Here is a 13,121-nt window from a genome sequence, read left to right on the forward strand (position 1 = left end):
GTTAAGGGGCAAAAGTTTACGGGTAACACGAGGGGAAAATTCTTTACTCAGAGAGTGGTAGCAGTGTGGAACAAGCTTCCAATAGAAGTGGTAGAGGCAGGTTCGATATTGTCATTTAAAAATAAAATGGATAGGTATATGGACATGAAAAGAATGGAGGCTTATGGGCTGAGTGCAGGTCCGTGGGACTAGGTGAGAGTAAGCATTTGGCATGGACTAGAAGGGCCGAGTTGGCCTGTTTCCTTGCTGTAATTGTTATACGGTTATATGGCTTACTTAAAATGGAGTGAGAAGATCAATGTAGAAAAAACAGAGTGGCAAAGGTTGAATTTATCTTGGAAAGACTTGGCAGAGATGCAGTGGGGCAAATTGTCTCCTTTTGTGCCAGAAAATATGTGTTTGCATAGTTTCCCTGAACTTTGCCTGTTTGAACTCCCTCTCTTGCACTCTTTTAAACTTCTTCAGAATCATTAAACCCATACATTGACATTGTAATTGTGTGCTCTGTCCATTGGATTGAGTTTCATGTTATAGGGATTGTTATATCAGGAAAATATAAGGAGAATGGGCCACTATTCTCTGGTGTTTGTTCTCATTCTCCATTCCTCCACATGTCTGATAGCCATTAGATCTCCTGGAGCCGGATCTTCCCAGCCAATGCCCAACCTAAGATGCAGGACTCTAATTCCTGTTCCTCTTTACTCCCCAATGCTCCCCAGCTTCCATGACTTCGGCAGTGGGAAATGATATTCCCTATACTGTGCACCTACAATACCACCACCTCCTGGTCCACAAGCACTGCTGGTAAGGCAGTTATTTGTTGCTACCAGCCAATATCTCCAATTGTCATTTGTCACCCTTTCTGAAGCCAAGAATCATCCCATTGGCATAAGTTAATGTATCTCGGAACTTGCCTCTAGTGGGTTTGTTGGATTGGAATTAAACTGGAACTCATTGAAGGTTAAGTAGGTTCAGGTTTCTGAACCTTTATATTGTTAACCTCCATTCCAGGAAATGCAGTCTCTTTGCCCTTGTAGGTTATTTGATCAAGAGGCTGCCAGCCTTCCTTTAAGCTCATGATTAGACCACGGGAGAACCTGTAAAACCAGTTAGACTTTGCAAGCATTGACATGCTTAAGCAAGCTCCGGAGCTGCTGCTGTGCCCTTTTCTCAATGCTAAAACTAACTTTGCACTCATGGGTCTTGAAAAATGTTTCCACTGATTTCAATGGTGGCCTGAACACAAGTATTAACAAGGCATAAGACTGACAACTGAGCTGATTATATTTACACCCAGTTAATGTTCTTGTCTCCAAGCCATTTGCAGGAATGTTGTCAACTAAATAGGTAGCAAATAAAATGAGTACTTATTACTATAAGTTTGAGGGGGGTCAGTGACAAAAGATAGGTTGTATATTTGTAAACGTTATCTGCTTAGATGGATTTCACAGTTGACAATCCTGCCTGAAAGTTATTTTCTACCAACTTTCTAGTTAATTTTTTTATAGTATGTATTTATACATATATAAACAGCAGCAATTCAGCATAATTGAAAATAGTTTTGATTATTTGAGTTGCTTTTGTTTCCTTGTCCCACATAACTGAAAAGTTTCCACTTCCTGCACCTACTGTGGGATGTAACCAAGACTCATAGTAATTTCATACTTTCCCAGATGCAGAAGGGCACAAAACCCCATAATCTTTTCCTCTTCTACATATTTTGACTTTTAACAACATAAATCTGTGACCTTTGTTTTTTTTAAATTTTACTTGTATCATGTATGCTGACACTTGTTTTCATACTTTGAAATGAATATGTAACCCATTGCAATAGGGTATTGAAATATTCCTGCATGGGACATCTTGAGGTTTGGTCTATCGTTTATGAATGTTTAGGTTATAAAACATTTTTGCACATTATGTCATTGACTGCGGGAGATGCCAACGTAGTAGTGAGGAACAGGGTAGAGTGCTGAGAATAATCAGTGTTGTCCCTTAATTTTGAAATTTAACATTAAATGGGATCTGTACAAAAACTTAGAAGAGGGTGAAATTGATTTGTTAACTTCACCGCTGAACAGGATACAGAAGGAGAAATATAAGGGTAGATGAGTTAGGGGAGAGAATAAAATACCTTTAAAACTTAGAAAATTGTTGTCAAATAGACAAAAGGTGCTTCTCCCAGTGATGGCATTGCTAACTGAGCCCAGTCAGAGGACCAGTTGATATCCAGATGTACCCAGTCTGTGAAAGCTAAGGTGAAACCAAGAGTGGGACATTGTTTTGGAGATTCCACATAAGAGAGTCGGCAGGCTGTGTTGTTGAACAGCTTCCAACAACTTGCTGGAAGTTGTTGGAAGATGTTCTCATTCAGACAATGTATGCCATTCAGACTTTGCTATTCTTTTAGAAGAATTAGGCATAAAGAAAAAAGTTCCTCAGATGAAAATCTACTGGATGAATGCAGAGCTTTCTTAAATGTGACTAGTTTATTCTTAACCCTTTCAGGGTGACGTAGTAAGGTTGTTTCATGCTGAACAAGAGAAATTCCTCACATGTGATGAATACAAATCCAAGTTGCATGTCTTTCTGCGTACAACACTACGCCAATCTGCCACCTCAGCAACCAGCTCAAATGCTCTCTGGGAAGTTGAGGTAATTTTGATTATATGGAAAATGTTCTTATTTATATTGCACAATGTCACATAAATGTCATTTGCTCCAATAGATCATCACAAGGTAATTTTGATTATATGGAAAATGTTCTTATTTATATTGCACAGGGTCATATAAATGTCATTTGCTCCAATAGATCATCACAAAATTATCCATTTATAATTAGATTTATTTAACTGAAATAAAATAGTGTAAAGAATCACCAAGATTCAATAGAGTCAGAATCAGAGCCAGGTTCATTAACGTTGACATTTGTCATGAAATGTATGAATATGAATGTTATTTTGTGGCAGCAATTCAGTGCAATACATCACAATTATGATAAATTACAATAAGAATATATAAAAAATAAATAAACAGTGAAAAAGAGAGCAAGATAGTGAGGTAGTGTTCATGAGTTCATGGACTGTTCAGAAAATTGATGGTGGAGAGGAAGAAACCATTCCTAAAACATTGAGAGTGTGTCTTCAGACTGCTGGCCCTTCTTATTGATGGTAGTAATAAGAAAAGGACATTTCTTGGATGGTGTGGGTCCCTCCACAAAGGTTGCCATATACCAAGCGGTCTGTGTCACCACCCTCCTTTATAGCTGTGAAGCTTGGGTAACCTACAAGCCCTTGGAGTGCTTCCACATAAGCTGCCTTCAGAGCATCCTGGGAATTACCTGGCGTGAGCGGGTGCCTCACACTGAAATACTTGTAAAGTCCAACTGCAGAAGTATTGAGGCCGTGATCACCCAGCGTCAGCTGCAGTGGCTGGGGCATGTGATAAGGATGTCCCCATGTCGGCTACCCTGCAGAGTGTTATATGGCCAGCTACATCATGGTCGACGCTCAGCTGGAGGGCCGAAGAAGCGCTATAAGGATCAGATGAAGAATGCTTTAAGGATCAGACCTGAGGACCCGGAGGATGTTGCTGCTGACCGTAACAATTGGCGACAGCTGTGTAGAGATGGGGCCCATATTCTGGAGATGGAAAGAATAACCAGAAGACAGCAGAAGAGAGCCAGGAGAAATGTAGCAATGGTTGCCATCACTACCACCACTACCACATATACATGTCCCACCTGCAGTAGAGCTTGTGGGTCCAGGATAGGACTGTATAGTCATCAAAGATCTCACCGTTAAAGGAGTGGATGTTGTCAACAGATTCCGATGGACAATTGAAGATGAAGAAGAAGGGTCCTTAATGATAGATGCTGCCCTCTTTAGGCATCACCTTTTGAGGATACCCTGGTTAGTGAGGAGGCTAGTGACCATGATGAAGCTGGATCACCAGTCTTAAATGCCACAGATGTAGCCCTCAACAGTCTGTGAATCTCCTGGTTCATCCACAGCTTCTGGTTTGAGTATGTCTGGTATGTTCTGGAATGCACATGCTCATCTGCACAGGCCTTGATGAAGCCAGTGACGACCGTGGCATATTCATTCAGATGCGAAGATGAATCCAGAAAGCTGAGCACAACAGAAATAAATGTGAATCAAACAGTATTTATCCCAGCACAGTTTCTTAGAGAAAAGTATCTATTTGAACTGGAGCAAGTCCTAACTAGCTGAATCTCATTTTCAGTCTCATGAGATATATGTGAAAAATAAACAGAAATCCTGCACTAGGTGGATAGATAGATAGATATTTTATTGATCCCAAAGGAAATTACTGCTATGATATACTCCGGGCTGAAGAATTGCTTCCTCAGGGAACATTATGAGAGAGAGCTTTGGGTATTGACAACAACTGGTGGAGAAGAAATTCCTTCTGCCTGCCTTGTTAAAATGGAGGATAGCACAGAAGGAGGCTGTTCAGCTCATTGAGTCCATGCTGGCTCCTTGAAGAGCAATTTCATTGATTATATTCCCTTGTGCCCCTCAGGAGCTCAGCTGCTTTGTGACACAGGTCACAAGCCAAATGCAGACATATTTGAGATAAACAGTCTGTTGAAGAAATGGATGACTGCTAAGTTAAAAAATAAGTAAAATGCTTAATGTCATCTTATTACTAGATGCACTACTAAATTCATTAGTGGGTTAAAAGTGAGTGAGTGACAGCATTTAGTAATTCAAAGTTACCAAACTTTTTCACTATTGTATTGAATTTGAGATCTACAGCATGTATCTATGATTTCCCTATGGAGCACTTCTAAGTTATCAGTCAGGACAAGTTACTGCCACTTAATTTTTCTTCTTATGCATGTCATACATAATATAGTTAAACAACTTTAATCTTATTTGGAGATAATTGTTGCACCATCTTGTCATGTGACTGTGATATTGATTGCTTCCTTCTGCAAATGCTGTGCTGTCACTGAGCTAGGCATCCATTGTTCTGAACAAAAACTGAACCCATTCTTCTTGCAGGTTGTCCACCATGACCCTTGCAGAAGTGGCGCTGGCCACTGGAACAGCCTCTACAGGTTCAAGCATTTAGCTACAGGCCACTACTTGGCTGCTGAGGTATGATGCAATACTCTTTTCAGTTCTGGTTGACTCATTAAGGGAAGGGTGGAATGCATTGAGTGAGGGTGCAGAGGAGATTTTCCAGGACTTCCGTCTGGATTAGAAAAATGTCTTGGCCGGGTAGGTTGAGTGACAGACTGGCTTACTGGCGTTTAGGGCAGGAATGAAGGTCCTCCATCTCTGGCGATGTTCATTGTGTCAGCAGCTTCCTCTTGATTTTCACTACTGCCAGTCATGCAAGTCCCAGGTGGAGACTCAGGAATACTATCACACTCAGATGTAAAATGATTCTTCACTGCTGTTTCCGTAACAGTTATGTTTTGCCAGTCAGATTTGTTAGCCCTGAGCTGAATCCCCGAACCTGGAGGACCGGTGGACCACTGTTGATCTGTTTGGCATAGGTGGACCCTACCAAGTGTCAAAGCACAAAGCCCTGACTCCAGCCAACATGGCTCTCCGGTCATTGAGGCATGCAAGCCTCTAAACCACGACAAGATTGTGGTCCTCTTGCAGGATATGTTGAGAGAGTTGGTGCTTTGTTCCTTGGAGTGACAGAAGATGAATGATAAATTTTTGGAGCTGTTTAAGGCTATGAGAGGCATAGATAGAGCAGACAGCCGGCACCTTTTTCCCAGGATGCCAATGGTCAGTACCAGAGGACATTCATGTAAGGTGAAGGAAAGATCTTTTTTTTTTACACGGAGAATGGTGGATGTATGGAATGTAGTGTTGGGATGGTGGTAGAGGGTGATGCAATACGAATATTTACAAGAGCCTTAAGTAGGTACACGGATATATGCAAAATGGAGGGTTAATGGGTTATGCACACAAAATGCCCGAGGCAGTCTGCAGGCCAAACAGTATCTGTGGAGAAGAATAACGAGCCAAGACCCACTCCTGCCCAATCACCACCTCCTTCACCACCAAACAGGGCCCCAAATAGTCCTTCCAGTTGAGGCAGTGCTTCAACTATGAATCTTTTGGGATTATATAATGTGCTCCTGATGCAGGCTCCTTTACTTAGGTAAGAGCCGACGCAGATTGGGGGATTGCACTGTCGAGCACATTCCTTCCATCTGCAGCAAGCAGGATTTTCTGGAGGCCTACTATTTTAATTCTACTGCCCATCCCATTTTGACACGTTGGCCCAGGCCCTCCCCTAGTGTCACAATGAGGAAACTCTCGGACAGGAGGAGCGACACCTCATATTCCATCTGGGTAGCATCCAAACCAGACTGCATGAACATCAATTTCTCAATCTTCTGATAATTTCTCCTGCCTCCTCATCATCTGTTTTTTTTTTCTATTCCCATTCTGGCTCCCTTCTTAACCCTTCTTTTCTCACTTGCCTATCACCTCCCTCTTTTGCCTTTCTTCCTTATCTTTTCTCCATGGTCCAATCTCGTCTCCTATCAGACTCCTTCTTCTCCAGCCCTTTACATTTTCCATCTATCACCTCCTAGCTTCTTACTTCACCCCCTTCCCCCTCACCTGGTTTCACCTATCACCTTCTAGCTTGTCCTCCTTTCCCTCCCCTACCTTCTTACATCTGGCTTCTTTCCCCTTCCCTTCCTGTCCCGATTAAGGATCTTAACACAAAACATTGGCTTTTATTCCTCTCCATAGATGCTTCCTGACCTGCTGATTTCTTCCAGCACCTTGTCTGTGTTACTCTGGATTTCCAGCATCTGCAGAATCTCTTGGGGTTATGGGGTTTGTATAAGGGAAGGGTTGGATTGACTGTGGAGTAGATTTATGTAGATGGGCACAACATTGTGGGCTGAAGGGCTGTACTGTTCAACATATTTTCTAATACGTCAAGAGGCGAAAATCTCAATTCCTGGATCTTTCTGAGAAACTGTGAGCTCGTGGCTTTTTTTTTACAAACCAGTATCGTATATCAAATTGAATCTTACCCACCTTGGTATAAATAACAAAGTTATTGATACAAGAGCGCAAAACAAAATGGGCTCAATGTCAGTTATAATTGGAAGACTGAAAAGAATTCTGTTTCATGTTGCCATACAAATATTGGACTAGCGATTTCTTCCACTGCTTTTCACTTATTCTAAGTATTGTGAATGACTTATTGGAATAATCTGAGTGGAAGATCCAATACAGGAGAGGAATGTATTGCACTGTGAACACTGATTCAATGAAGGTTGTTTGAATCCCCACACAGGGTAGCCATGCCTATGACAATCAATAACTTGGAAATCGGGCATTTTCAATATCTGCAATAATAAACCTAAACTTGTTCTCAATAACTGGACTGCAAGTGAGAAGAGAAGGGGTAAGAGGGGAGCCGGAATGGGAAGAAAGAGATGATGAGGAGGTGGGAGAAATGATCAGAAGTTTGGCACATCTTTTTTTTATATTACACGATTCAACTTCATGATAAAAAAAAACATAAAATAAGCTTGAACTTCGTGGCCAACTGCAAGAAATGCACAATATTGATTCTGACATACACTGAGCCTGGGTATGCAATATACTTGCATATTTGTAAAATGCCACTGTAGGAAGTTCCAGCTAGAATCAAGTCATGTATTCGGAGGAACAGTTGATGAGGAAAAGCAAGAAATCAAACATTATTCAAGGTTCTAGTGCCAGTTGATAATGGAGAAAGAAACTGAGAAGGTAAATTCTGCTCAAGGTCAGAGACTGATTTTCATTTTCTGAAAATAATTTTGATGAACACTTAATACATGTATCAATGGACTGAGTGTGTTATGTGTAATGCTGTTAGAATATGAGTTATGTTTTTGAGAGCTCTGTGTCTATGGTAAGATTCTGTGAAATATCAGAATGACAGATAAAGATACAACTTCACAATTTAATCACTCTTAAGCAAACGTGGCTTCCAGTCTGTAAGAATACAAGGCAAGAGAATGTTACAGTTGAGTTGAGGAACTTATAAAGGCCTTATGTGAGAGTGAATAGTTTTATACTGGAACATTATGCCTTTTCTGATGAGTTCATGACTGCACTTTAAAGCTAGAGGTGAATAAACATGACAGCTTAGAAATTGGTTTCATTTGCACACATTTTTCATGCAAAAATCATGCATAAAACATTTTTGTCTGCATTAGCATATGCTGGGGATCATTTCCAAGTGAAATCACACCAGTTGGGAAATTAGATCGTATAGTTCATGGTGTACAGCTGACGTTTGACCGCTGTTAATCATGCAGCTGAAGATTTTCACGTGTAGGACACTGCAGGAGCTCGTCCTTGTGTAAACTAGACTTTTTGGCTATAACCCTATGACTTTTGCTAAACACTCAGAACAGAGTGCACTGCCAATGTGTCGTGGTGCCAAGATTCAAGCCTGTCCTTAGACCTTGCCTGTGTGGAGGTGCGTGGTCTCCCTGTGACTGAGTGCATTTCTTCTGGGTACTCCAGGTGCCTCCCCCTTCCCAAAGGTGTGTAGATTGGTAAATTAATTTTGCTCCATAAATTTCCCTTCCATTCACGGCCCCCTTTATTAATTTCCAAGGTCTACTGTTCGCATCTAATTATTTTTGCAGCACTGTCAATGCATGTTAAATCCAGACTGATTAACAAAAATTTAAATCATGAAAGACTTCAGCTGCTGGAAGTATTAAATGAAAACAGTAAATGTTGAATAAAAAAAACTCAGCGACAGGTATTATTTATGGAAGGAGAATCATTAATATTTCATGTTAGAGTCCATTCATCAGAACTGAATTATTCACCGTGTTCTGTCTTGATTAAAAGCCACATCCACCCATTCTCTGCAACACAGCCAAAATGCTGGAGGAACTCTGCAGGCCAGGCAGCATCTGTGTCGATGTTTTGGGCCGAAACCCTTCAGCAGGACCAATCCTTTTCCCACCAGTAGAGAACCTAATGGAATTCATGCCTTTAAGTATGAAGACAGTAACTGCTGCTAATGATGCCTTGTATGGTAGAGCTGTACGTAACAGTCTTTATTGGTATTAGATAAATTATGACAGAGATGTAGAAGTTTCTGTTAGGGTTTTAATGATCAAAGCATTACAATCGAGATGGCTGTTTTTGCTTCAGAGACTATCTGCATCAAAGATATAGCAATATTCACCTAGCTTGTAATGTGGATGAGCACCAAACACCTCAGGCCTCTCCATTTTGAATCCTCTCATCTCTTGTGTACACATAAGGGTGTCCCTCACAATTTTGGCCCGTCATAGTACTGTACTACCTTGTGTGGTCATCTGTCAACCCTTCATACATGGTCCTGGCATCCCTGGGCAGAATGAAACATTTCTTGTTTTGCCTTGGCTGCCATATGATGTGCATCCAAAGGCTTTTCCACAGCTTTTTATATTGATCATTGGAGATATTAGATATTCAATCTGATAGAGTGCCGATTTGCACATGCAGTGGGAAGCATTGTTGAGCGGAAATGAGGGAGGAGAGATGGTGTATCAGTCTCTGCAAGTTTCTGGGGAAAAAAGTCCTGTCTTAGTTCCTGCAGATGTCTTACAAGCAGATGAGGGTTCTTCTCCAGCAAATGCTTTTCGAGGTTTCTTAGCCAGCCAGAGCCTTGCAATCCAGGTTTAATGTTAGCGTAATGCTGTGTATCATTTGCTGAAGGACACCTAATGGAGTTTTACTGACAGGGCAAAATTTTCCAAACAGTGACCCCCAAGATTCTGCAGATTCTGTAAATTTTGAGTAACAAATGAAATGCTGGAGAAACTCAGCCAGTTAGGCAGCATCTTTGGGGGACGAGGATGGAAAGTCAACCATCCCTGTTGAAGGATCTTGCCCTGAAACATTGACTGCCCTCCTCCAAGGATGCTGCCCGACCTGCTGAGTATTTCCCAGACAGTGTTTGGAACAATTATGCAACATACCTTGCATCTGAGTGAAGTATGTGTTACATGCTTATCTTCCATTTTGATCTATTTTTTAAGTTATCCACTGCAAAACATGGTATTTTGATCAACAAATAAAAGGAGTAGAGGCTGCATTTATGTACCTTTATAAAATGGTGTTGTGATATAATTGACATAAACTCTCTGCATATAAATTTCACTTCTGGTACTGCTCTGTGGGTATCTACACAGCATTCAGAGAGTAAAGTGTGATATTGCCTTTGCTTTCTGTACCATTAAATTGAATAACTACTTTGGCTATATGTGGATAGACAAAACACTTGGAATTTGTGAAAATTTTTTTAAGAGGTTTTTTTTAAATGGGGAGAAATCTCCAAGGATAAATAAGCACTTTTATTTAATTTCCTAAGAGTATATCATACTATTACAAAGGTTCTGCTTAGTCTGGGAATTGCTGCTGCACCGTTGGCAACAAGCTTTCAACTTCATTATATGGCGTTATGTATTTTACTGTTGCATTTCAAAACCTCTTCCGAAAACAACGTGCAGTTCAGGCAGTATTTGCGAGAAGGGAAACAGATATAGTTTCAGTTGAAAAAAAAAACAACACAAGGTTGGGGGGGCGGGGGAGGGGAAACAATTTTTTTGTGGAAATAGAAATATAGTTAGCTTTTCAGGTTGGAAAAATTCAATCAGCTCCTTCTCCAAACTGGAGAAACAGTCTGCTTGTTGGAGCATCTGCACTCGGTCTGCAGGAGAGATGGAAAACCGATCTGTATGATGTAGCTAAGAAGGTGGGTGGAATAAACAGAGCATCTCTGACAAGGTGAGATTGTAATGTGTCAGCTAAGGAACAGTTACAGTCAGAGTAAAATTCCTGTGTCTGAATAATATGTTGCTTATAGACTGTTCGGCATGACCAACAAAGTGTAGAGAAAAAGAAAATCTGAGCCAAAATGATGATGACAGGCAAAAATTCCAGTTTTGATACAAGCAGGAACAGAGGGTTATTGGAAGGTGGAGAATTATATTTAAAATCCAACATATTTTAACATGCCCAGCTCCATTGTCTTGTGTTGGGTTTTGTTGTGACAGTGCAGGAGTCCACAGGCAGAAAGGTCACCGTAGCAATGAAATTGATGAAACGAAGCAGCTCAGAGTCACCCCTGCAGACTTCTTCAAAGGTGCTCTTCAAAGTGATCATCAAATCTGCTCACAGTAGAGAGGCCCACAATGTGAGCACTGAATGCTACTCACAAGACTGGAAGAAGTGCAACTAAACTGCTTGGGACCCCGGATGGTGGGAAGGGAAGAGGTGAAAGGATGAACATTGCATGGAAAAGTGCAATATGACCTGCATTTCACATCTTTAATTACACCCCTTCTCCCACTGGACAAAGCAAGAACCTGATTTTCATCTTCCACCCCTTCAGCCTCTGCATTCAACAGATCATTCTTCACAATTTCAGCCAGCTCCAACAATAATGCATCACTAATCATATTTCCTTCCTCTTCATCAGCATTTCAAAGGATCACTCCCAACTGAAATCCATGGTGCACTCTTCTTTTCCTTTTCTGTCCAATGGGTAGCTTCCACAGGACCCCCACTGCTGCTTTTTCAACTATCTCTATCCACCCACCCCAGTCCTGATGGTCTAACTCTAATTCCCATATTGATCATGTGTTTTTTAAACTTCCCGCCCTAAAACAATCCCACTATTTTCTTCTGGACTGATGCAATTCCTCCCCTCCTCACTGTAGCCTGAGATTTCTCTGGTAGTTCCCTTTACTCCTTCTCTCAAACTGACCTGATGTTTTTTTTTCTTTCTAGACAGCTCATGCACCACCTCCACACTGCCACGGTCTGATCTCTCTCAATCAGATGTCTCATCCCTCATCTCACCTTCCCTCTGATTGATCCTGATCTCTAAGTGGTCTTCTTTTGCTTACCCATGCAACTTCCTCTCTAACCACGGATTCCTTCTACCCCCGGATTCTCTCACTCCTAAAGCCCAGCTGATTTCCTCTGCAAGCGGAGATACTTTATGGACAAAAGGTGTTTCTGTACAAGGCCTGTGCCACTCTGTTCAAACCCTTAGCTGTTAAATCGCTGGTGAAAACTCATGCAAAACTGACTGAGATCCGCACCCCAATGTAGCAGCACTCTGAGTGGTACTGCCTGCACCCGTGTTTACAAAAAAATTGTGCCAAGGGATTTCTGCTGAATGTCCTCCAGTATTGACCAGAAGAGTAGTTGTCAATTCCTGGAAAGACCTGGGGAATCCTGAAGGACTTTCATCCATATATCGGTGATAAGAAATTGAATAGTCTCGTTATATCTCAATGCACGCCGCACCTGGGCTGAGACAAAGAGGCATATAAAAGTTCCTACTAGCAACCCATGCTCCCTACATGCTATTAAATTCAAAAGTCCAACAAATCTACCTATGTTCATCCCAAAAAATGTCAAAACTAGTTTCCTTTCTCTTCTCCATTTTTGGTAATTGTTTTTCCTTATCACTTTTATATACTTTTAATGACATTTTTTGCAGCACTGTTGGGATATGTTTCCCAAATCGAGAATTTTTTGTGTATTTCTGTCTTTGGACATAATTAACTTAATCAGTTAAAACAGAACCTATTCATTACCCAGGGGCAGCCTCTATCCATAACTATAGGAATTAGTTTATTGTGAGACATGAGAGAATAGGACCAATCAAGTGTGACAGTGGAAAAGTGAGTATGGAACAGGAGGAGATAGCAAAGGTACTTAATGAATACTTTGCTTCAGTATTCACTATGGAAAAGGGTCTTGGCAATTGTAGGGATGTTTTACAGCAGATTGAAAAGTTTGAGCATATAAACATTAAGAAGGAGGATGTGCTGGAGCTTTTGGAAAGCATCAAGTTGGATAAGTCTCTGGGACCGGTCAAGATGTACCCCAGGCTAGTGTGGGAGGCGAGGGAGGAGATTGCTGAGCCTTTGGCGATGATCTTTGCATCATCATTGAGGACAGGAGAGGTTCCAGAGGATTGGAGAGTTGTCCATGTTGTTCCTTTATTCAAGAAAGAGAGTAAAGATGGCCCAGGAAATTAGAGACCAGTGAATCTTACTTCATTGGTTAGTAAGTTGATGGAAAAGATCCTGA

General features: G+C 41.1%; 1 protein-coding gene across 1 annotated transcript in view; it reads left to right on the forward strand.

Moving 5' to 3' along the window:
- Positions 1 to 13,121, forward strand: part of itpr3 (inositol 1,4,5-trisphosphate receptor, type 3) — a 315,156-nt gene that overhangs the window by 141,905 nt on the left and 160,130 nt on the right. The window contains exons 8-9 of the mRNA XM_059950461.1: positions 2,509 to 2,655; positions 5,031 to 5,126. Of these exons, the coding sequence (XP_059806444.1) occupies positions 2,509 to 2,655; positions 5,031 to 5,126 (243 nt within the window). The remainder of the gene's footprint in view (positions 1 to 2,508; positions 2,656 to 5,030; positions 5,127 to 13,121) is intronic.

The sequence above is a fragment of the Hypanus sabinus genome, chromosome 25, assembly GCF_030144855.1.
Source record: "Hypanus sabinus isolate sHypSab1 chromosome 25, sHypSab1.hap1, whole genome shotgun sequence".
NCBI lineage: Eukaryota > Metazoa > Chordata > Chondrichthyes > Myliobatiformes > Dasyatidae > Hypanus > Hypanus sabinus.